This window comes from Myxine glutinosa, chromosome 11, assembly GCF_964187855.1.
Source record: "Myxine glutinosa chromosome 11, kmMyxGlut1.1, whole genome shotgun sequence".
Taxonomy (NCBI): domain Eukaryota; kingdom Metazoa; phylum Chordata; class Myxini; order Myxiniformes; family Myxinidae; genus Myxine; species Myxine glutinosa.
Genome location: NC_136271.1, coordinates 5547306 through 5572305, shown reverse-complemented (window position 1 = coordinate 5572305; position 25000 = coordinate 5547306). Strand labels below are relative to the sequence as shown.

Sequence of the window (25000 nt, the reverse complement as noted above, 5' to 3'; positions counted from 1 at the left end):
GTTACAGTCCTGCTGCCAAAGCTGTGCAAAGGCGCCCTCCAGGCGACTGGCAAATCCAAAGGCGCCCTCCAGGCGACTGGGAAATCCCACCCTCGGGTATGGACGTTCCACGGCTCACAGTCGGCGACACACAGATTTTCCACTCAAAAGCCACATTACACACACACACACACACACACACACACACACACACACACACACACACACACACACACCAGATCGGCGTCTGAATGCGGTGAAGATGGTCAAAGCGAGATGAAACCTTGAGCGAAGCGCAAGTCCTGCGTGAGTCAAAATGGCCGACGGCCCACTCTCGTGGCGTAACGGCACGACGATGATGACGATGATTCTCTTCAGAATCCACCGCAAAACCTGTCACGCAGGTTGATCTGTCTCAGCGATAACAACTCTGTCGCAGGAATCCCTTTCCTGGGAAACCCAAAGCTCACTCGTGACTCTCGTTCGTCAACGTTCGCTCAGACCTCAAAGCAGCTCGGCCTTCTTGTCGAACTCCACTCGCTCCGCCTTCTTTTTTTTCTTCGTCGTCGTCGTCGTCCGGTTCCCGATTTGGTTTCCGGTTTCTTTTAACTCTAACTTTTTCACCTTTTGAAAACAGTTCATAAACAATAAACCTTTTGAAAACAATAATAGTACATGGAATCAAAAATGTTTACAGTGGATGAAAACCACCACAACAGAAGTGACGAATCCGTAACACTTCCCCCCCTCAAGAAAGAAAGATTGAACACAGTGAAAACTTTCTTTGCAGGCAAAAACTCTTTTAACAAACATAAGTAAACTCACACCCAAATCATCATTTCACCTGAGCAACAATAATTATTATTTCCCAAAAATAACGCAACAAAACTTCCAAACAACCAACAGAAATTTCCAAAGTTAGTTCACTCTGGACAAAGCATCAGCAACGACATTGTCCCTGCCCTTTACATGCTCAATTTCCAAGTGGAACTCCTGCAAAGCCAAACTCCATCTCATCAACCTGTGATTTTTATTTTTCATTTTTTGAATGAAGGTTAAGGGGTTGATCAAAAATCCAAAGCAAAGCAAATCTATAGCACTTTTTGAAGGAGGCTGAGCTGAGAGCCAGGTTTAATGGTGGTTGGGTGGTGAGGCCTGGAAGTATTCACTACATGGACGCCTTTAGGAACGTGGAGCTCACGGTTAATCCTTTTTGGAATCTTGGCTCGGCTGCTCCGCAGCATTCAGTGCTTCAAACTCTTCCTGACTTTCATAATAATCACGGTTGGAGCGCTTGTCGCTGTAGTCACATGAATAGCGGTCTCCTTCTCGGCCACTACCCTGATAATCATCCCTTTGGGAGCTGCCATAACTCTGGGAGCCTCCATAGTAATCTCGACTGCGGCCACCACCAAAACTACTACTCCCACCCCGGGAGCCATAGCCACCCCTGAAACTACCTCCACGTTTTCCTCCTCTGTAGCCCCCTCGACGCCCATGGCCTGCCTTCTCTACTGTTATGGTCCGACCATCCAAATCCTTGCCATGCAAATCCTTTTCTGCATCTTTGGCGTCCTTTGTGTTTTCAAACGTGACAAAGCCAAACCCTCTCGACTTTTGCGTCTCCCTGTCTTTTATCAGCAACACTAACAAGAGTGGTCCATATTTGCCAAAGACAGAGTCCAGAACATCTTCCCTTGTGTTGAAGTTCAGTCCACCTACAAAGAGCTTGCCAACATTGCCTCCATTCATGACTTGTGTGTGCTGACACTTAGTTTCAGGGTACTCGACAAGAAGTGTCTGTGCAAAGCGTCACGTCAGTACCTTCCTCTTCTCTTCAGAGCACTTCCTACCCATAGCACGAGTCGCGGCACAGGATGGAAAGATACCCGGAATCTCCTGCTCTAACTGTGCGGTGTTATTTTCCATACTAGGCTCTTCAACAAACATTGGATTACCAGAAACTTGACCACCGGCCAAATCATTCCCGATAACAAAAGATATTCCCTCTACAGGAAGAGTGGCTTGTAAACCTACGGTGACCGGTCCTGACACCAAATCAGATTTTAAATGGATGACATGAAGTGGAGCTTTAACATAGCCACCAACCCCCTGTAAAAGAACACTAACACCAGTTGCCATCTTCTCTGACAATGGCAAAATGCCTTCAAGCATCAAAGATTGTGTGTTCCTGTGTCCCTCAATACCCTAACAGGTCTCTGGTTAGTCAAGTCTCCATCCAGTGACACAAACCCCTCTGAAATAAAAGGTTTGTAACCCTCTTGAACAAGGTCGTTCTGTGATGCCGTAACTTTGGCATGGGAACCTTCACAAGGCACTGTCCTCCAGGGACGATTTCTCGCATTGGCCAATGCATTCGGAGTTGTACTAGTCTGACTCCGCTCCTGATTTTTCCTTTTCAGGGCGTAACATTGGGACATCAAATGCCCAGGTTTCTTGCAAAAAGCGCAAGTAGGCCCGGAGGAAAAACTCGTGGTCTGCCTCGGGCCCCCCAAAAGATAAGTCTGTCTTGGAACTGTAGTCTTCTGATCCCTAAAAGTCGCGGTATCAGATTTGTCCCCATAGTCATCTCGAGGCCGCCTCCATGAATATTTGTTCTCCGCACCGGATTTACCATAACTCCCCTGGCTAACTCAAGGCGGGAAGTTAGGTTTGTGGAACCCCATCCTGTGTGTCAAGGCATAGTCATCTGCCACGGTTGCTGCCTCATACAACTCTGGTACTTTCTTTTCATCCAGATGTACTTTAATGTCCACGTGGACACACTGTTTGAATTCCTCCACCAAGATCAATTGTCGCAACAGTTCGAAGTCTTTCCCAATCCCCTTCGAATCACACCACCGATCAAACATGGTTTCCTTCATTCTGGCAAACTCCACATGGGTCTCACTCTCCCTCTTCCTGGCATTCCGGAATTTTTGCCGGTAAGCTTCAGGGACCAATTCATAGGCTTTGAGAATGGCTTTCTTCACTTTCTCATAATCTACACATTGGTCAATCGGTAAAGCTGAAAATATATCTTGAGCTTTACCCACCAAAACACTTTGCACTAACATAGTCCAGGACCCCACAGGCCATTTTAGCATTTGAGCCACTTTCTCAAAGTGTAAAAAAAACTTGGCTACCTCCTTTTCATTGAATGGTGGAACCAGCCTCACATGCCTACCAACATCCCAGGTGTTCTGACTAGTTGTCGAACTAGCCGGCATGGATACGACTTCTCTCCGTTCTCCCATTAATTCCAGCTCCTTGAGTTTAACTTCCTTCTGATACTCCATGTCACGTTCCTTTAACTCCCTTTCGGCTCTCCTTTCCTCTGCTCTTTCCTTTGCTCTTCTTTCTTCGAGTTCCCTTTCAGTTCTCCTTTCCTCTGTTCTTCTCTCCTCGAGTTCTCGTTCCTGTTCTACTCTTTTTTCCTCGAGTTCTCGTTCCTGTTCTACTCTTCTTTCCTCGAGTTCTCTTTCAGCTCTCCTTTCCTCTGCTCTTCTCTCCTCGGCTTTCCATTCCAACTCTTTTAACCTTTCCTGGCTCTGCAGTTGCATCTCCATTTTCCAGAGCTCCACATTTTCTTTTTCCTCGGGTAACCAATCCAAGGCTACCTCTATCCATGTTCCCTGTCCCACCAGAGATTCTACCACCAATGTCTGCATCTTTGCTTTCTTCATATGAGCTCGGACCTCCAAGTTAAAATGTTTGGCCAATATCAAGAGTTCCGATCTTTTTAATGCTAGGAACTGTGCCTCATTAGGGGATGCTGCAAACTTTTCTGCGTCAAACACCATGGTGACTATCAGTTAACACCTGTTAACCTTCACACAAAAATTCTCCAATTTTTTGAAAAATTTGGGAATGTTAGAAAAATTCCAAATTTGGGAATTTTGGGAATGTTAGTGAATTCTATCCCGGACGAGTGTTAGAGAATTTAATCCCGGACGAGGACCCCAATTTCAATTTGGGCCAATTTTGGACGAGTTCCCAATTTCTCGGACGAGCCCCCGATTTCTCGGACGAGCCCCCAATTTCAATTATATGATGATTCTATTCTAGGATGTCCAATATTTCAATTCCAATTTCTATTCTATCCCGGACGAGCAACCCAATTTCTGTTACGTGCTCCTGTTACGATTTTCCACTCAAAAGCCCCCTGGTCACGCTGTACCTCCGAGCCCCGAGAGGAGTCACGGCAGAAAAATGTGTTATTCTGTATGTCAAAGATCAATGGTGAAGCCACACCAATTGTTACCAACAAACAAATATTGTATTAAAATCACACAAGAATAACAGTACAACAATAATATGAATCAAAAGTACAATCAATATCCCATGATGGTACCATCAGTTTTGTAATATATAACTCACTGTGCTCCAAGTGAGTGAAACAAGAACATCCCCAATGTCTCTAATCCCCGGCTTCAAGCCAAAGTCGATCCGCTCCAGCGATCGACAGGTCAATGTCCAATCGAGACCAGAATCCCGTTGGGTTGGCAGTTACAGTCCTGCTGCCAAAGCTGTGCAAAGGCGCCCTCCAGGCGACTGGGAAATCCAAAGGCGCCCTCCAGGCGACTGAGAAATCACACCCTCGGGTATGGACGTTCTACGGCTCACAGTCGGCGACACGCAGATTTTCCACTCAAAAGCCACGTTACACACACACACACACACACACACACACACACACACACACACACACACACACACACACCAGATCGACGTCTGAATGCGGTGAAGATGGTCGAAGCGAGATGAAACCTTGAGCGAAGCGCAAGTCCTGCGCGAGTCAAAATGGCTGATGGCCCGCTCTCGTGGCGTAACGGCACGACGATGATGACGATGATTCTCTTCAGAATCCACCGCAAAACCTGTCACGCAGGTTCATCTGTCACAGCGATAACCACTCTGTCGCAGGAATCCCTTTCGTGGGAAACCCAAAGCTCACTCGTGACTCTCGTTCGTCAACGTTCGCTCAGACCTCAAAGCAGCTTGGCCTTCTTGTCCGACTCCACTCGCTCCGCCTTCTTTTTTTTCTTCGTCGTCGTCCGGTTCCCGATCTGGTTTCCGGTTTCTTTTAACTCTAACTTTTTCACCTTTTGAAAACAGTTCATAAACAATAAACCTTTTGAAAACAATAATAGTACATGGAATCAAAAATGTTTACAGTGGATGAAAACCACCACAACGGATGTGACGAATCCATAACACAATTCAAGGTCACGTTTTCCCTAAAGAAGGTTCCTCACGAGGACTTACCTCCACTCCTGCAGGTGGACGGAGGTTGTGTTTTCACCTCTGTCTGTATGTGAGCAGGATATCTCAAAAAGTTATGGATGGATTCGGACAAAACTTGGTGGGAATGTCAGTTGTCTGACGAAGACGAATTGATTCGATTTTGGTGAAGATCCAGATCTGGATGCGAATCTTTTTTATTTATTTTTAAGTGATTCTTCACCATTGAGAGACAGGGCCAAAAACACGTGACTTTATTGTGTCCAATAATCTCAGGTCATGGAGTAAGATAAATGACGGAGGACAACAGGTTCACAGACTGATGGCCGATCAAAGGGGAACAAGCACCTTGCATGAGCGGACGAGTTACAGATAGAAGAGGGTGAGTATGGGGGGAGAGCATGAGGTGACTTCAAAAAATGAAGGGGGGGCACAATGTAACAGGCACAGGAAGATAACTTCCACAAACGAGAGAAGAAAGGGGTGAAGGAATTCAACTTGAAATTGGGGAGGGTAGCCAGGTGTGTTGTTCTGAGAGAACCAATAATACATGAAATCCGCAGACATCGATTGGGGTATGCCAACCACAGTGGAAATGAGGGAGAAGTTGATGTTTTGTCAGAAAATGTCAGCTCCTCCTTGCTTGGCGGTTAGCACACCTCAATCAACGTCCTGTTCATTTCATCTATGGTTCTACCTGTCCACCAACACACATTGAAGGGCCTTCAGCAGCAAGACTAGTTATTCATCCTGAAAGAGCCCATAGGTTGACTTTGGTGGGCTGGGGCAGGACCGACGGACAAGAGAGCAGGGCAAGGCCCTAATTGAGCCGATAGAAACCTGAGAGTCCACCAACTTACCTGCAGTGGGATGAGGAGCAGATCTCGTGACGCCATTTTCTGCTGAGAGACGCAGCGATTGCCAGACTAAATTGCCTCCAGGATTGTGAGGCAGTTGCAGGAGAAGTACATGGAGAAGAGAAAGAAGTTGTTTCTTGGGTTTGTTGATCTGGAGAAAGCATTCGATAGGGTTCCACGCAAAGTATTGACATGGGCATTGAGGAAGTTAGAAGTGGAGGAATGGTTGATCAGAGTAGTGATGGCATTGTACAAAAGAGCGTGCACAGCTGTAAGGACGAATGACGGGAACAGTGGTGAGTTTGAGGTGAAGGTTGGAGTGCATCAGGGGTCGGTACTAAGTCCACTACTATTTGTAGCTGTGATGGAGGTGCTGGCTCAGAACGTGAAGGAGGGTTTACCGTGGGAGTTGTTGTGTGCAGATGATCTGGTGTTGATTGCGGAAAGTATGGATGGACTGAAGGAAAAGATGAACAAGTGGAAGGAATGTATGGAGACAAAAGGTCTGAAGGTGAATATCGGAAAGACAAAGGTGATGACAAGTGGTAAAGCATGTGGTGAGGTGGAAAGAACTGGGAAGTGGCCCTGTGCTGTGTGTAGGAAGGGTGTCGGAGTGAACTCCATTCAATGTACAATGTGCGCTGAGTGGGTTCATCAAAAATGTAGTGGCCTGAGAGGGTCATTAACCAGTGTGGCAGCTACATTCAAATGCAAGGTGTGCACAGAGGGAGCTGCAGATGGAGGAAATGTTGAGTTGGATCTTGGAGACGGCGTGAAGCTGGAAGGTGTGAAAACATTTTGCTACCTCGGAGACATGCTGAATGGAGAAGGTGGATCAGACTCGGCAACGGTTGCTAGAGTGAGATGTGCATGGAAGAAGTTTCGGGAATTGAGTGGCGTGCTGATGATGAGGGGAGTGTCGTTGAAGCTGAAGGGAAAGGTGTATGCTGCATGTGTGAGAAGTGTTATGATTTATGGGAGCGAGACATGGGTAATGAACGTAGAGCAGCAACGAAGGTTGGAAAGGGTGGAAATGCGAATGGTTCGACGGATGTGCGGAGTATCGTTGAGAGAGAGGAAGACAAATGATGAATTGCGAAAGATGATGGGAATAGAGCCTGTGATTGATTCTGTGAAGAGGAACAGGTTGAGATGGTTTGGTCATGTGTTGAGGAAGGATGAAAGTGACTGGTTGAGAAGAGTGATGGAAATGAATGTAGAAGGAAGTAGAGGACGGGGAAGACCGAGAAAGACTTGGCTAAAGATGGTGGAAGAAGAAATGCGGGCAAGGGGGTTAACAAGGAGAGATGCAGAAAATAGGGCAAAATGGAGAAGATTGTCATGGGGACCGCAAAGCTAACCCCCGCTCTAGTAGGGAAAATGGCCTTTAAAATGCATGTTGTTGTGTTGCTTGATTGGGAGCACCTGCATCTGCCCAGAGTGGGGAGCCATGCTCCATGGTACTTCAGATGTCGGTGATATCAGAGTCCAATTGAATGAGCTCTGGGTTATTGTCCCCCGTCGTACCGCGGAGCGAAAGGGGCACTATGGTTTCCCCTTCATCCGTGTGTGCGTACATGTGTGCGTCCGTCCGTCTGTGCGTGCATGCATGCGTGCTTACGTGTGTGCGTGCATAAGCGAAGGACCGAATTCTAATTTGGTGTGTGGGTGCCATCCACGTCAAAATCCAAGATGGCCGCCGCCATGTATGTCTGAACATTTTGAGCGAAATATCTTGAAAAATAAGCGAAGTACCAACTTCTAATCTGGTGTGTGGGTGCAACCCACGTCAAAATCAAAGATGGCCGCCTTGCATCTTCCACTTTGTCAACTCACATCACTTCACCGACGGGGGACCTAGGCGTGACGCTTGTTGAGAATGGTCCTGGCATTGCGGATGTGGAAAAAGGCCTCGGCCAGTCTTACAGGCCATTTGTACCTCAAAGAACGTTTATTTCCATGAGACGTGTATCCTGTTCTGTTAATTAATGCCTCATGATTATTTTCAAGGTTAGCAACATTCTCAAGCTCACTCATCTCATGATGGGACGTTTATGAATTTGTTTTTCTAAAGGAAGGGGCAACAGGAAGTTGAGACATTTGCAGTTGCGACTGGTATAATGATGTACGGGGGTGGGGCCACACAGAGGCAACCACTTCCTCTTCTCTATGCAATAAGAAGGAAGTGTCCAATGTTCTTTTCAATCAAGCGGATTGGACACCAAGGGTGACAGCAGCTTGCACCTAATGCTCAAGGTAGAGTGAAGCAACAAAATAAAACATCAGGAATGTTAGGCCAAAATTTCCTCTCATTCCAATTCCTTGGTGTAAATGTACCTTTTGTTTAGTCATACAGACATGATAATTAAATATATAAAAGTGAACTTTTATTAGCATCGTCATTCAAATTATTCACCTGACAGGATGGCCTGGAGGAACGCACACTCGCCTCTAGCTTGTGTAGCCTGGGTTTGAACCGAGCCACGAGCAGGTGATGCATCAAGGTGTGTGCCATCCCTCGGATGGAAGAATTAAACTGGGTATCCCGTCTGCTGCCTTAGTTAGTGGACGTTATAGATCCCACGGTGTCCTTCGCAACAAGTAGGTGAGACATCTCCAGCACCATGAACAAAATAACAAAATCCTATCCTGACCAGCAGAGGGCACTGCATCAGCGGCACAGCAGCACCCTCAGCCAATGATGCTACCCCGCAGCACAAACGAAGAAGAAAAATACAAATTATTGTGGCTGCAAGATGACCTCGTATATGTATCACCTGTTAAGAACCAACCTGCTTCTAGTCACACTCTGCAACCTTGCCCTGATTATGGAACTTGCATGTATTCCTTCTCACCCTCCGGAACATACAGGTATGGGCGATATGGCGATATCAAACTCCAATGGAAGTAACATCTTTGACATCCTCATCGGCTTGGGTTTGCCCTGGGTCGTGCAGACACTTCTTGTTGATTACGGATCCACTGTGAGTACTAAAGTTCTTCACTTCTGCCTTCTTATTATCCCGCGCACGCCGAGCGAAAAGTGCGGTTAAGCAATAATTGGATCATTCTGTCCGTCCGTCCGTCAGTCCACAAACGTCGGTTTATGATCGAGAAGCAACTTGATTTAAATTGAAGGTTATATTTTGTACACGAATCAGAATACAAACCTGTCGGTACTCGTTAGCAGTACTTTGTCTCTGAATTTGTCCCGATCGCACGTGCGCAAAGACCGAGTGAGATCATTATTTTACTCTCTCTCTCTCTCTCTCTCCTCTCTCTCTCTCTCTCTCTCCAAAATCATTCCAAACAGGATAATTTCTGTTTTTAAGGATGTTATAAAGGACACAAACAACAGTTACGGATAACTAATGAATGTTAGATGAGGCGGTGAAAAAGACACCGTGTCAACAGCAGTAAACCTAAAAAAAATCAAAAATTATACGACTATTAAAATATTTATTTTATTTCGATTAAATTATACATACTTGAACACAAATCGTCTTATTGACGCTTTCAAAACCCTTCCGTCAGCAGTGCTGGGACAAAATATTATGGCATTTTACATCGTCTCGACCAATCGTATTTGCCGCTCACAGACCCCGCCCATATCCTTGTTTCTCGAGACTGCGTGGGTTAAGGTGTTCTATGAACTCTAGTTTTCTGTTGCTATTGATCTAAGTAAGATTTCAGGGATTGTTTCACATTTGGTGCGCTCCACATGACATAATAAACTTGTGGCTCCATCAAAATACCTGCCGAATGACATCGAGAGAATTGCATTACCTGCTTGCGATAGGTTTTCAAACTGGGACGGAATGCTGGGACACCATGCTCAGGTGGCTTCGATGCCGGTCATCCAAAATGATGTGCCAATGTGCCATCCCACCAACATAATGGATATAGCATATGATTGGCACAGTATTCTACATCGTTATTCCCCTCACGAATTCCATCCTTTTCAATGCAATTTTCCCAGGGCTCAACCAACTTTTCCATCCCAGTTGAGGCCCTCCTTCTGGATGATCTTGGTGTCGTGGATCAGGCTTTATTAACCTTTTCAGCAGATGCAAATAATCTTCCCCTAATCTTGGTGGATTCATTTTTCTTCTTTCTGAAGTTATATTGGTGGATTTAATGTCCGAAGCGAAAAGCAGGGTTAAGCATTCGGGTTCGTACGTGTCTGCATTTTTAAAATTCATTTTCTCAGCAACTCTTGGTCCGATTGGCACAAAATTTTACCATAGGAGTGCCTCCCAAACCGCTGAATGGGAAAAAGTGAAGCATGGCTCATTGTCAAGTACTCCCCATGGGGAATAAGATATGTTGATGATGATGTCATCGGTGCCTTCATTATGACATCATAATTCCACAAGTACAACGCCAGATATGATCAGTATGAAAAAATATATTCCTCTGCAACTATTAGTCTGATGGACAAGAAAATTTCAGAATATGAGCGGCTCCTCCTGTATAATATTTTGAATGATAATTATGATGTCATATGTCACGTGGTACAGGCGCCATCTTGGAAAAATTGAAAATAGTTGCAACTCTATATCTCTGAAACCACTCAATGGGAAAAAAAATTGAAACATGGCTCATTGTCAAGTACTCCCCATGGGGAATAAGATATGTTGATGATGATGTCATCGGTGCCTTCATTATGACATCATAATTCCACAAGTACAACGCCAGATATGATCAGTATGAAAAAATATATTCCTCTGCAACTATTAGTCTGATGGACAAGAAAATTTCAGAATATGAGCGGCTCCTCCTGTATAATATTTTTAATGATAATTATGATGTCATATGTCACGTGGTACAGGCGCCATCTTGGAAAAATCGAAAATAGTTGCAACTCTATATCTCTGAAACCACTCATTGGGAAAAAAAATTGAAACATGGCTCATTGTCAAGTACTCCCCTTGGGGAATAAGATATGTTAATGATGATGTCATCAGTGCCTTCGTTATGACATCATAATTCGACAAATACAAGACTTATCCATCCGATCATTATTAATTTTTATTTTCAGCAACTGTTGGTCTGATGGACACGACATTTTTTGACCATAAGAGCGCCTCCTCCTTTAGAATATTTTAATGATAGTCATGATCTCATAGGTCATGTGGTACAGGCGACATCTTTGAAAAACTGAAAAATGTTGCACCTCTATATCTCCAAAACCGCTCCATGAAAAAAATTGAAACATGGTTCATTGAAAAGAACTCCATATGGGGAATAGGTGTTGTTAACAATGACGTGATTGGTGCCATAATTATGATGTCATAATTCGACAGGGACAACGCTTAGTCTGATCAGTTTGAAATGTATTGAGAGTGATCTATGCAACAATTATTGAGAGAATATAAATTTATGATGTCATCGCTCACGTGGTCTGGCAGCCATATTGGATCGAAGAAAAAAAATGTTAAAAAACAAAAGAGTTGGTTCGCACCAAGTTGACTGGGCAGGGTAAGTATTCTATGAATGAACCACCTTTAGAGGCCATTTTTCCCCCACAGAGCAGGGGATGGCCAGTAAGTTTTCTATGAACATACCATCTGGTTTTCTTCTGCATCACTAGTTTTGTGCCACGGTCATATCCATACTATTATTTTAATTGTCGCAGCAACAAAAGATAACGTGAGACATGTTGATATTTACCATGTAGTCATCATCACTAAATGACGACACGATATATACGATATATATATATATAGTGGGAAAGGAAGAGGAGGGGAAGGTGGCAGAGGAGGAGGAGTGGGAGGTGGAAAAGGAAAAGGAAGGGGATCAAGAACATGCTGATGCCAAAAGGCAGAGACTTATGTCGATCCACGTTTGGATCATTCACCCTCCCTGCCCCCTCTGAAATGTGGCACTGACATGGCACACTGGCACAGGCATCTAAAAAAAAGCCTTTTTGACTCTACAGATCTTCATATCCATGGGTTGATGCAAGGCATGCTATATACAAATTGGGTGGCACACACAATTGTCAGTACATATTTAATTTTCAAAACCATTCCCGAGTGCAAATTAACCCAATGACTGTTTATGTTGACGTAAGCATTGTGTTTACATATCAGGCAACGTGCGCGAAGACAAAGTGTCCTTGTGGCATGGGCAGATGGCACTTGTTGGTCCTAGGTCGTGCAGTAACAGCTGTAATGGGACTCAATCTGTTGTCCTCACCAATCACAGTCACAGGTGCATCATTAAACAATACACACACACACATCTATATATATATATATATATATATATATATATATATATATATATATATATATATATATATATATATATATATATATATATATACACATATATATATATATTGTTGCGAATATGGAATTTGGCCTCCATATCCGCTTGTAAATATTCCCCTATTTTCTCCAATACTCCCCAACTTTCCCCAGTCCCCCATTCCCTAGTCCCATTGCATGTAAATAACAATCAGTAGAGCCGACCTTCCCCTTATTCCCCCATTAAATGTCGTGCCCAGGTCCACCGCACCACACGTAGACAACTTTCGGACATCTTCCTAGTTATTCTTAATCTATGTCAGTTAAGGCCTCGTTTCCATTAATTATGACTCTTCGTTGCACCAGAATGTGATTATATGGCACCAGTAGTGAGTTTAGGACCTTCCCATACCTCCTCCCATCTTCTTCCCCAAACAACAACAACAACAACAACTACAGCTACAACAACAACAACTACAATAACAACAACTACAACAACAATTACAACAACAACAGAGGGGATGGCGGCGGAGCGGGGGAGGATGCGTCCTCACACCGGCTCGATTAGCTCCAGACCATGCGCTCCACGGGGTTACCCCGAAGGGGCTGGCTGTCAGCTCCTCGTCGGGGGCGGAGCCAGTAACCCCCCCCGCACGCACCCAATGAGAAGCAACGTGCCGATTCCACGAGGCGGAGCTAACGAGCCGAGGGCGTGTCACTCCCCGCCGGATATACGCGGCCACGCGCCGGATGTGACGTCAGATGCGCCCCCAGCTTGAGACGACAAGACGCCACCTCTGAGCGCTGCGACGAGACCTCCCCGCATCTCTGGACCGAACCGTGTACCCTGCTTTGAGCCAAGAGTGCACCTTGAGCCATCGCTATCTGCCTTTCCTAGCCATCAAACCCCGTGTGAGTCAGCGTTGTCCCGTTTATCTGTGGTCTGTCTAGGGTTAATATAAGAGTGTGTCTAAGTGCCTGTCTTTCTATGCTGTCCCTCTTGTAGTTGTAATCTAACCTTCCGCCTTAATATAACCTCCCCCGGAGGTCTTGAGAACTGAACCCCTGGTGTCGTATTGTGTCATTATAACCCAGCCGGGTGTCTTCTTTTTCTTATTGAGCCAGCGTGGCGCGGCTTCGTCAACGTCGAGTATAGTCGGGTAATTTGTGCGGACACGACGGCCATTCCGCTCGGCCCACCTTAACATCAAAGTCGTGTCTGTAACAATTGGTGTCGAGGAGTGGAATTCGAACCCGGGACTAAATTTATTAGGCCCAAATTTTGGGAGGGAAAATCGATTCGGAGCGCGTACTGCGCTCGACGAAATTATAAGAAAAAAAAAAAAATTGGATTTGTTTTACGAAACTCGAATTTTGCAAGTCGCGCTATGGCGGATCAAGACAGCTGGGGTCCGGTAAAGGAGAGTGAGGTAGGGTCGATCCAGGACCAAAATGAGGGACAGGAGGAGAGCGAAGCAGTGAGGGCGGCAGGTTCGCAAAATAGCGCCGTCACGCACGAAGAAGCGGGCGCGCAAAATGGCGCCTCGCTGGTCACCGTGCCCGCGACCGAAGTAGCGCCGCTGGGAAGATTGGAACTTTTTTTTATACAAATGACGGCCCTTATGGAAAAGAATAGTGAGCGATTGGAAAACCAAATGGGGGTAATGGGGAACCGGATGGATGCTCAGAGTGAGCAATTGGGGGTAATGAGGGACGAAGCGAGGGCTCAGAGTGAGCAAATGGGGGTAATGGGAAACCAAATGGGGGTAATGAGGGACGAAGCGAGGGGTACCAGTGAGGGGTTAGACAATAATTTTGAGGAGTTAGACAAGAAATTTGGGAAGATAGACAATAATTTTGAGGGGTTAGACAACGGGATAAAAGAAGTGAAAAATGGGTTAACGGGGGTAGAAAACAGAATGGCCGCTCAAGAGAATCAAATGGAAGGGATGCAAAAGGGGTTAGAGGGGGTAGAAAATAGAATGGCTGCCCAGGAGAATCAGATAGAGGGAGTGAAAAATGGGTTAGAGGGGTTAGAAAACAGTATGGAAGGCAAATTGAGGGACATGAGGGACCAAGCGGAAAGGGAAGTTAAACAAATGGAGCAGCAGATAGAGGGGGTCAGAATGGGGGTAGAAACCAAACTGGATGCTCACAGGGAGGAAATGGAGCAGATGAGGGTGGCATCTGGGCAGGAGATGCAAGTGATGGGAGAGGAGATCAGAAGAGGAGTGAGTGAGGAGGTCGGAGGAGTGCGCGAGGAGGTGAGGCACTGTAAGGAGCGCATGGAGAAAGAGGTGAGAAAGGGGACTGTAAAATTGCAAGGTGGTATAGAGGAGTTGACGCTGGGAGTAGAACAACTGACAGTGGGACAAAAGGAGTTGGGGGACCAGGTAAAGAAGAACACAGCGGTAATAGAGGGTTTAAAATCGACACAGAAGGAGATGAAAAAGGACGTAGGGGTAATTAAAAAAGAGTGTCAGACGGTACATGAGGACCTGACGAGGAAAATGGACAAGGTGGTAGAGGTAATGGAGGTTAAAGAGCGGGAGGTGCGGGAGCACATAGAAAAAAATAAAGTGGAGTTAGAGGAAGAACTTAAAGGGGCGCACGAAGAGATGAAGGAGATGAAGCAAAAATTAGAAGAAGTGGAAGAAGGGGTGAGCGAAATTAAAAAGCGACGGAGAGAGGATAAGAAAGAGATAAAAGAGGAGGTAAAAGAATTGGTCCAGAGTCTGTGTTCGGATCGTGATGATGTGCTCATTAACCGGATGAGGGATTCGCAGGTGATGGAGGAGAAGCGAAGAGAAAGAGGACCCGGTGTAAGTGGTGACCAATATGGTCGTGCGTATGATGCGCCAGGTGATTTAATAAGCTTGGGGGTCGAGATAGACCCGGATGTTCGTGAGAGGCCAAGAGTGAGGTGTATGGCTGGTCCGGAGGGTATGGAACGAGAGGTGCGAGGTGTGGGTGAGCAAGGTTGTGGTGGTGGTGGTATGGAATGGGTAGCGGGTTGCGGAGGTGTGACCCATGCATCGACACCAACAGGGGTAGTTGTTGGAGGGACCGGGGAGGCACGAGAGCCCCTTGGGGGTAGTGTACTGTGGGGGCCCGGCCGGTTCGGCCCCGCGCTGACCCCGCAAGGGGCGACGCACGGGGTCCGGCAGGCGGGCAACGACTCACATACGAGGTGGTCCCACAAGGTCCCACTCGCGCCGTATGACGGCAAGAGTGATCTACGCGCGTACCTGGCGCAGTTCGACTGTGTGTGTAAGGGCAACGGTTGGGGTGAGGACGAAGGTGGAGTACACCTGGTGGCCGCATTGCGCGGCGCGGCGGCGGAGGTGCTGACGGCATTACCAGCGGGTGCTCTCACCCTGCCAGCCCTCCGCGACGCCCTAATTAATCGATTCGGCATAGAACAGCAGAGCGAGCTTGTTAAAGCTCAGCTCGCGCTGCGAAAACGCAAGCCCCAGGAAGCCATCGGGGAACTTGCCCACGACATTCGCCGCGCAGTGGGGATCGCACATGCTAGCATGGCAGCGGATTCCCGGGAAAGCCTGGCGCTGGACCATTTTATCCAGGCCCTCCCGGATATTGAGCTCCGGCAACAGCTCGCCATGTGGCGCCCGCAGACTCTGAGCCAGGCGGCTGACGCTGCGGCCCGTTGGGAAGCAGCGAGGCCCCTGGCCCGAGGGGGCGAGCGTCTCGCAATGGCGGTCCGCCAGGTGGGACCCCCGATGGAGGGCGGACCCCTTAGGGGACCCGCCCCCGACGTGGGTCCTGACCTGGCGGGCATGGTCCGGAGGCTGGTGGACCAGCGCCTGGCGGGACCTGGACCATGGCAGGCGGCCACGGAGGTGGCCCGCGGTGGACCACGAGCGGGTAATCCAATTCGGACCTACAGGGGGGGGAATTTGGAATTCCGGAGGCAAGCACCTTATCAGGTGAGGTGCTATACCTGCAACCGCCTGGGTCACCTGGCGCGGCACTGTCGAAACGCGCGCCGGGATGATCCCCGGCAGTTGAGGTCCTCAACTCCGCCCAGGGGGGAGCGGGTTAGCCGACCCCAGACACCCCCCCGCCAGACCCCGGGAAACTAGAAGGTGTCGGGCACGTAGGGCGGTGTTCGGCAGCAGAGGATGGAGGAGAGCCCTCATTGACGCGACAGGTCATTTATTGTGGCCAAATTGGAACCGGTAGCCTGACAATTAGATGCAAAATTGCCGGCGTGGGGGTAGACGCCGTAGTGGACACAGGAGCTAGCGCCACGATCATCAGCCCTGTGGTCCTTGATTCGAGCGCAGGTGGCTGGGATAAGATCCAGCGCCTGCAAAATTATAGTTTGCAGCTTGCTACCGGGGTAACGGCCCCGATCATAGGGCGTGGTTCTGTGACCCTCAAGTTAGGGTCGGTAAGGAGGGAGATAGATGTTTGGGTGGCGGAGGTGTGCGACCCATGTTTAATAGGGTTGGACCTGTTGACTGCCAGCGGTTGTAAAATCGACTTGTGCCGGGGGATCCTGCAGGTGGGAGTAGAAGAGCTGCCGTTAGGGGGAGTGAGCACGGCCGAGAGGGCGGAGCTGGAGGCTTCCGAGGCCGTGACCATCCCCCCAAGGGCCGAGGCGATAGTGCCGGCCCGGTGGGCAGCTCGCCCAACATGGCAGGAGTCCTGCGGCCTGGTCGAACCGGTGGCAGCGCAGTCCATACCGGGTTTAATCGTGGGCCGCACCCTTGTAAAAACGGACGGACCGGTAGTGGCCGTCCGAGTAGTAAATGTGAGTACAGAACCACGCACTATAGTAAGGGGCACGAGGGTAGCTGGCTGCACCCCAGTTGAGGAAGTCGCGACAGTGAGGGGCGAGAACGTCCAGCCGAGCCGACCCCGGGGGGAGCCTTCAATAACAAGTAGGAATTGGCCCGATCCCATTTGCGAGATGGTAAATCGTAGTAGCGTAGAGTTGGGAGGTACCCAGAGGGAGGCCTTACACAAACTGGTTGGGTCCCATTTGGACCTCTTCTCCCTGTCCACCGAGGATATTGGACGTACGGGCCTGGTGAAACATCAGATCCACACCGGTGAGGCCCGGCCTATTCGTCAGGCCGCCCGACGGCTCCCTTGGAGCAAGAGGGCGGAAGCTGACGAGCAGGTTGCAAAAATGCTCGACGCAGGTGTGATCGAGCCCTCGGGAAGTCCTTGGATGTCACCTGTTGTGCTGGTCAAAAAGAAGGATGGGACCACGCGGTTCTGCGTGGACTATCGCCAGCTAAACAACGTGACACTCAAGGACTCATATCCCCTGCCAAGGATTGATGACACCCTCGATGCCGTTGCGGGCTCAAATTGGTTCACAACTTTGGACCTCAAGAGTGGGTATTGGCAGGTGGAGATGGATAGGGCAGGGAAGGAGAAAACGGCATTTTCCACAGGTAAGGGACTGTATCAGTTTACTGTGATGCCGTTTGGTTTGTGTAACGCCCCCGCCACCTTTGAGAGATTGATGGAGCATGTACTAGGCGGCATGCCATGGCAATCATGCCTGGTGTACCTGGATGACGTCCTGGTACATGCCCAAACGTTCCCCCATGCACTAGCTAATTTGGACCAGGTGTTCGGGTGCCTCAGACAGGCAGGGTTGAAGCTGAACCCGAGTAAGTGCACTTTGTTTGCAAGAGAGGTGGCCTATCTAGGTCACGTGATTGGCCGCGAGGGGGTAAAAACAGACCCAGACAAAATTAAAGCGGTAGAGGAGTGGCCCGCACCACGTACCATCAAAGAGGTGCGGGGATTTTTGGGACTCTGCTCCTACTACCGGCGCTTTGTGGCGAAATTTGCGGAGTTGGCCCGTCCCCTCCACCGGCTTACGGAGAAGGGGACGCGATTTAATTGGACACGGGAGTGCCACGAGGCCTTCCAAAAATTGAAGGGGTGTCTAACATCCGCACCCCTTCTAGCTTACCCCACTAGTGACGGGACATTTACCCTGGACACGGATGCGAGCCAGGAAGGATTGGGCGCAGTTTTGTCTCAGACACAGGAGGGCGTGGAGAGAGTGATTGGTTATTATAGTCGGGCCTTAAGTAGGCCCGAGAGAAATTATTGCGTCACTCGCAAAGAGTTATTGGCTATGCTGGCTGCCATGAACCATTTCCACCCGTACTTGTACGGGCGGAAATTTTTGGTTAGAACTGACCATTCCTCCTTGCAATGGCTCCTTCGGTTCAAGGAACCGGAGGGCCAAATTGCAAGGTGGTTGGAAAAGTTGCAGCAGTACGATTTTGATGTGGCCCATAGGGCCGGGAAGGCCCATGGTAATGCGGACGCACTCTCTCGGCGTCCTTGTCTGGGGGAAAACTGTAAATTTTGTGCGAGACACGAGGAGAGGGAGCAATTGGGCGATTCCGCCCCGATTCTCGTCGTCCGGGCAACCCGGGTGAGAGGGCCAATTTTGCCACTAACCGCGGACGAGGAATTTGGAGAGTTGGCTTGGAGCACGGCCCAGCAGGAGGATCCTGTTCTGGGGCCGGTGTTCCAATGGGTCAAATTGGGGCAAAGACCAAAGGGGGAAGAGGTCACCCCCCTCGGGGCACAAACAAAGGCATATTGGGCTCAGTGGCAGACCCTGGAATTGAAAGGCAACATCTTGTATCGCAAGTGGGTGGAGGTTCCCTCTGATCGAACTTCCTGGCTGGTGATAGTCCCTGACAAATTCAAGAACGTCATATTGCAACAGGTGCATGGTACCCGCTCCGGCGGCCATTTGGGCAGGACAAAGACAATATCTCGGGTCCGCCGGAGGTTCTATTGGGTGAATATGGGGCGCGACATACAGGACTGGTGTCGGAGATGCGACGCCTGTTCTGCCAAAAAGGGACCAGCACGGAGGATGAGGGCCCCCCTTCAATTACATCAGGTGGGGGCCCCCCTTGAGCGGGTGGCTATGGATATTCTAGGACCGCTGCCCCGCACCCGCCAAGGTAATAAGTATATCCTCGTTGTGATGGACTACTTCACCAAGTGGCCGGAGGCCTACGCCCTCCCCAACCAAGAAGCAGGGGTGGTAGCGCAGGCCTTCGTGGAAGGATTTGTGTGCCGGCATGGGATTCCACAGGAGTTGCACACCGACCAGGGACGAAATTTTGAGAGCAAATTACTAAAAGATGTGTGCAGTCTCCTGTCAATTCGAAAAACCAGGACAACGCCTTTAAGACCTCAATCTGACGGGATGGTGGAAAGATTCAATCGAACTCTAATCCAACAACTGGCACTGTTCACCACCACCCGTCAGGATGACTGGGACGAACATCTCCCTTACTTGCTCATGGCCTACCGAACCAGCCAGCACGGGGCCACCGCATGCAGTCCAGCGTTGCTTATGTATGGGCGGGAGTTACGGGCTCCCGCCGACTTGCTATGCGGTCCCGTGCCAGACACAGTGGTTAACCCGCCGAGGGAGGGGTACGCACGTCACCTAGAGGAAGGCATGGAGCTAGTCCATGCCTTCGCCCGCCGCCAACTCCATCTGGCGGGGGAAAAGATGAAGCGCAGGTACGACGACCGGAGCCAGGGGAGTCAATACGCTCCGGGGATGAAGATTTGGTTCTTTAATCCCCGGAGGCGGAAGGGAAGGTGCCCAAAACTCACCTCCCCCTGGCAAGGCCCAGGAGTCGTCCTGTCGCAAATCTGTGACGTGGTCTTTAAGATCAAAATGGGGCCACGAGCCCTCCCTCGGATCGTCCACGCCGACCGGATAAGACCTTACACCGGCGAGCAGGCGCCCCCGTGGATCGCCTCGGCTTTAGATGCCGAGGCGGGACCCAGTACCTCTGAATAAGGGGGGCTTATTAGTGCCAGAGGACTGGGGGATTGAGGAGCGATAGGCCCGGTGGGAGAGGGTGGCATCCCTGCCACCTTTCCCATGTGGGGGGGCAAAGGAGCAATAGCTTATGGGGTGTATGGCAGTGAAAACTAGCCCGGGTGGGTTAGGATATTGTGTGTAGGGATCTAGAGAAGATGACATTAGGTAACGTTAAGTTTAGTTAGTGACTGATACCTGTAGTGGGGACGCAGGTAGATTAGTATGGATGATAATGACGTGGGAGCGCAATAGTTAAAGGGACGACTGGGAAGCGCAAGTTTCAGAAGGGAGTAGTTAGCTGAGATGATGCCGTGTGTGTGAGGATGGAACAGGTGTGATTGCACAGGTGTGCAACTGGACAGGTGTGTGGAGCAGTGTATGAGTAGTGAGTGTTGTGGATCAGCGCAAATGCGCTTGGGGAGAGAAGGGTGCAGGTGGCACCAGGTGTGAGAGCACAGGTGTGCAGGTACAGGTGTGTGGAGAGAGTTGGAGTGAGTGGTACGGAGTGGTGTGCATGGTGCGAAGGTGTGGATGGGGGAGAGTGGACCCCTTTCACGAGCACCCGGGGCGGGTAGTGTAAGTGTTAGGTAGAGGGTGCAGGTAAATTGTGGTTGGATATTGGCATTTGTGGTGCGGTTGCAGAATGGTGTTGTGGATGGGTGCATTAGTGTTGTGGAAATGGCTGGGCGTGTAGCCTGTTAGTGTGTGTAGTTGGTTGAGCACTCCACCACTGTGAGGATGTCGGCCAGGTGAGGCCGCAGGTGGGCTCTGGGAGCCGGTAGTTGTGAGTGGGTGCCTGAGGATCCCGGGTGTGGATCGGGCAGCCCAGTGCCAGAGAGGGCACGGAGTGGGGAGAGAGCCAGAGGGCCTTCCCCTGGTAGTTAGGTTAGGGTAAGGAGCAGGTAAGCTCGGAGGCAACTGCAGTGGTGGAGGTGTGCAGGTGGGTAGACCCACTGGGAGAGGTACACGTCGCAGCCCAGAAATTGTACGAGGGCACCGGGAGATGAATCGGGGGAGTGAGACCCCAAATTGAAGAGCACCACAGTTTGGCCAATGGGAATTGGTTTTTAGAACCCATAGTGTAAGAGGGCCAATGGTTTGGCCGGAGAAAGACCCCGGGTAGTGTAAAGTTGTTAAAGTCATTTAGGAGATAGTTAGGATTGATGAACCTGTCGCACCATACGCAGCCACTTGCCTGTGGTGATGATGATGACTCCACACCTGTGTTTTCTTTGTTTTGTGCAGGAAATGAAATTGCTGTGGATTTGTGAGACGCATCACGACGTGGATGAGACATTGGGGTGATTCCATCTCTCCCTCCCTAGGAGGGACTGATGATGAATTGGTGATGGCAAATTTTGATGTGCAGTTGGAGATGGCAAATTTTGATGAGAGTTGAAAATGGCAAATTTGATTGGTTAGGAGGGAGAGAAGACGAATTTGGTTTATGGGAGGAACGGGGAAGACAGTAGGGATGTTTGTCGATTTGTAAAGAAGATGTTTATGGGTAGTGTTGTGTTTTGTGGATACAGTAAGGGGTAAGGGAGGGGCCATGTAGGTTACCTGGTGGGGGGGGGGCGTACGATAGGAACGTACCTGTCTCACCTGGTTCCCATGTGCCCCCAGTGTGCATTACCTTATATTGCGTGCACTTTTGCGCCCTTACCACCTTACTCACTTGTTTCTTCTTTTGTCTCCCACCTCCGAGGATCTGGCTTTGGGGTAGAGAGAGAGGAGAGAGAGGTGCTGGCTACGCAGTTGTGGGCCTGCACTTTCGCTGTTGGCTGCCTGGATCGATACACCATATGGACCGCAATGTTTGTGGCCACCCACAATGGACCGCAGCTCTTTTGCGGCCAAGCACCACCCGTGGAAGGACCTATGGGCAACGTGGCACCTATGCCATAAAGGTGAACCACTGTTAACACCACCAAGTGCACCACAAGAAGAGCAAGAGACACCTGCAGGGTTAGGGGTTGTCGAATTTATTTTTATTCCAATGAACAATGGTGACTGCACCGGATGGTGCTGACTGTGTGGTGGGGTGGTGCTTTTGATGCTGGGAAAGGGTGCTCTGCACGTTATTAAAGGCCGTCGGCCACAGAGCACTCGTGGGTTGGTGTATCGGTGTTGGCAAGCGCGCTCTCTCTATGCATAACATCTGCATGTGTTCCTCCAAAAACAGGTCCTGGATCGTAGTGTAGATATCAGCGTAGTCTTGTAAATAATGCTCCCTACCGGCTGTATGTTTAGTTTGAGAATTCTTTCCGGATTCGGTTATCCTGTGGGTGTGTTTCTGTGAGGAGAAGGGTGCAACGTCGCAGGGGGACATATTTACTCATTTGTGAATATCTGTAAAACTGTCGCACTCAGGGTAGAGTTAATAGTAGAGGGAACTACATTGCGTGCCACACTAAAGTAGGTAAAAATTTATCGGGTCGGGACGCCCCGAGGGTAGAGAAGGGTGCAATGTTGCGAATATGGAATTTGGCCTCCATATCCGCTTGTAAATATTCCCCTATTTTCTCCAATACTCCCCAACTTTCCCCAGTCCCCCATTCCCTAGTCCCATTGCATGTAAATAACAATCAGTAGAGCCGACCTTCCCCTTATTCCCCCATTAAATGTCGTGCCCAGGTCCACCGCACCACACGTAGACAACTTTCGGACATCTTCCTAGTTATTCTTAATCTATGTCAGTTAAGGCCTCGTTTCCATTAATTATGACTCTTCGTTGCACCAGAATGTGATTATATGGCACCAGTAGTGAGTTTAGGACCTTCCCATACCTCCTCCCATCTTCTTCCCCAAACAACAACAACAACAACAACTACAGCTACAACAACAACAACTACAATAACAACAACTACAACAACAATTACAACAACAACAGAGGGGATGGCGGCGGAGCGGGGGAGGATGCGTCCTCACACCGGCTCGATTAGCTCCAGACCATGCGCTCCACGGGGTTACCCCGAAGGGGCTGGCTGTCAGCTCCTCGTCGGGGGCGGAGCCAGTAACCCCCCCCGCACGCACCCAATGAGAAGCAACGTGCCGATTCCACGAGGCGGAGCTAACGAGCCGAGGGCGTGTCACTCCCCGCCGGATATACGCGGCCACGCGCCGGATGTGACGTCAGATGCGCCCCCAGCTTGAGACGACAAGACGCCACCTCTGAGCGCTGCGACGAGACCTCCCCGCATCTCTGGACCGAACCGTGTACCCTGCTTTGAGCCAAGAGTGCACCTTGAGCCATCGCTATCTGCCTTTCCTAGCCATCAAACCCCGTGTGAGTCAGCGTTGTCCCGTTTATCTGTGGTCTGTCTAGGGTTAATATAAGAGTGTGTCTAAGTGCCTGTCTTTCTATGCTGTCCCTCTTGTAGTTGTAATCTAACCTTCCGCCTTAATATAACCTCCCCCGGAGGTCTTGAGAACTGAACCCCTGGTGTCGTATTGTGTCATTATAACCCAGCCGGGTGTCTTCTTTTTCTTATTGAGCCAGCGTGGCGCGGCTTCGTCAACGTCGAGTATAGTCGGGTAATTTGTGCGGACACGACGGCCATTCCGCTCGGCCCACCTTAACATCAAAGTCGTGTCTGTAACAATATACACATATATATATATATACATATATATATATATATATATATATCAGTTACTTTGCGATTTCATACCATCAGTGGTGAACCGCCATTAAGGTATCCCATCCAGCTATGCTGTACCTTAATGGGAGCGATAAGTGCCATCTGCCACATGGCACATTACCTCTGGTATCCACTCATTATATGGAATCCCCTGGATGCAGCCGGGAGCAAACCAATCCAAATATATGTGCAGTTCTCCAGCTTTCAATGAGCGCAAGTAATGACGTCACTGCCATGTACATACGCTCTGCCTGTCAAGCTCTCAAGAGAACCCTCTGACAGAGCAGAATTTTGATCTTAGTTCAGATACTGTCATAAGTGTATGTAAAACTCACAGTTACCGACCTGGTTTCGCCCTTTTGGGGCTCATCAGGGCAACGCAGTGAGTACTGCATACACTTATGACTCTGAAAACCTTTCGGTTATATACCAGTTACTTTGCGATTTCATACCATCAGTGGTGAACCGCCATTAAGGTATCCCATCCAGCTATGCTGTACCTTAATGGGAGCGATAAGTGCCATCTGCCACATGGCACATTACCTCTGGTATCCACTCATTATATGGAATCCCCTGGATGCAGCCGGGAGCAAACCAATCCAAATATATGTGCAGTTCTCCAGCTTTCAATGAGCGCAAGTAATGACGTCACTGCCATGTACATACGCTCTGCCTGTCAAGCTCTCAAGAGAACCCTCTGACAGAGCAGAATTTTGATCTTAGTTCAGATACTGTCATAAGTGTATGTAAAACTCACAGTTACCGACCTGGTTTCGCCCTTTTGGGGCTCATCAGGGCAACGCAGTGAGTACTGCATACACTTATGACTCTGAAAACCTTTCGGTTATATACCAGTTACTTTGCGATTTCATACCATCAGTGGTGAACCGCCATTAAGGTATCCCATCCAGCTATGCTGTACCTTAATGGGAGCGATAAGTGCCATCTGCCACATGGCACATTACCTCTGGTATCCACTCATTATATGGAATCCCCTGGATGCAGCCGGGAGCAAACCAATCCAAATATATGTGCAGTTCTCCAGCTTTCAATGAGCGCAAGTAATGACGTCACTGCCATGTACATACGCTCTGCCTGTCAAGCTCTCAAGAGAACCCTCTGACAGAGCAGAATTTTGATCTTAGTTCAGATACTGTCATAAGT

At 49.1% G+C, this 25000-nt stretch overlaps 1 protein-coding gene across 1 annotated transcript in view; it reads left to right on the top strand.

The window, feature by feature from the left end:
• The window catches only part of SLC24A4 (solute carrier family 24 member 4), a 247878-nt gene that overhangs the window by 174806 nt on the left and 48072 nt on the right, over nt 1-25000 (top strand). The window contains exon 15 of the mRNA XM_078765934.1: nt 8952-9064. Coding sequence (XP_078622060.1) covers nt 8952-9064 — 113 coding nt within the window. The remainder of the gene's footprint in view (nt 1-8951; nt 9065-25000) is intronic.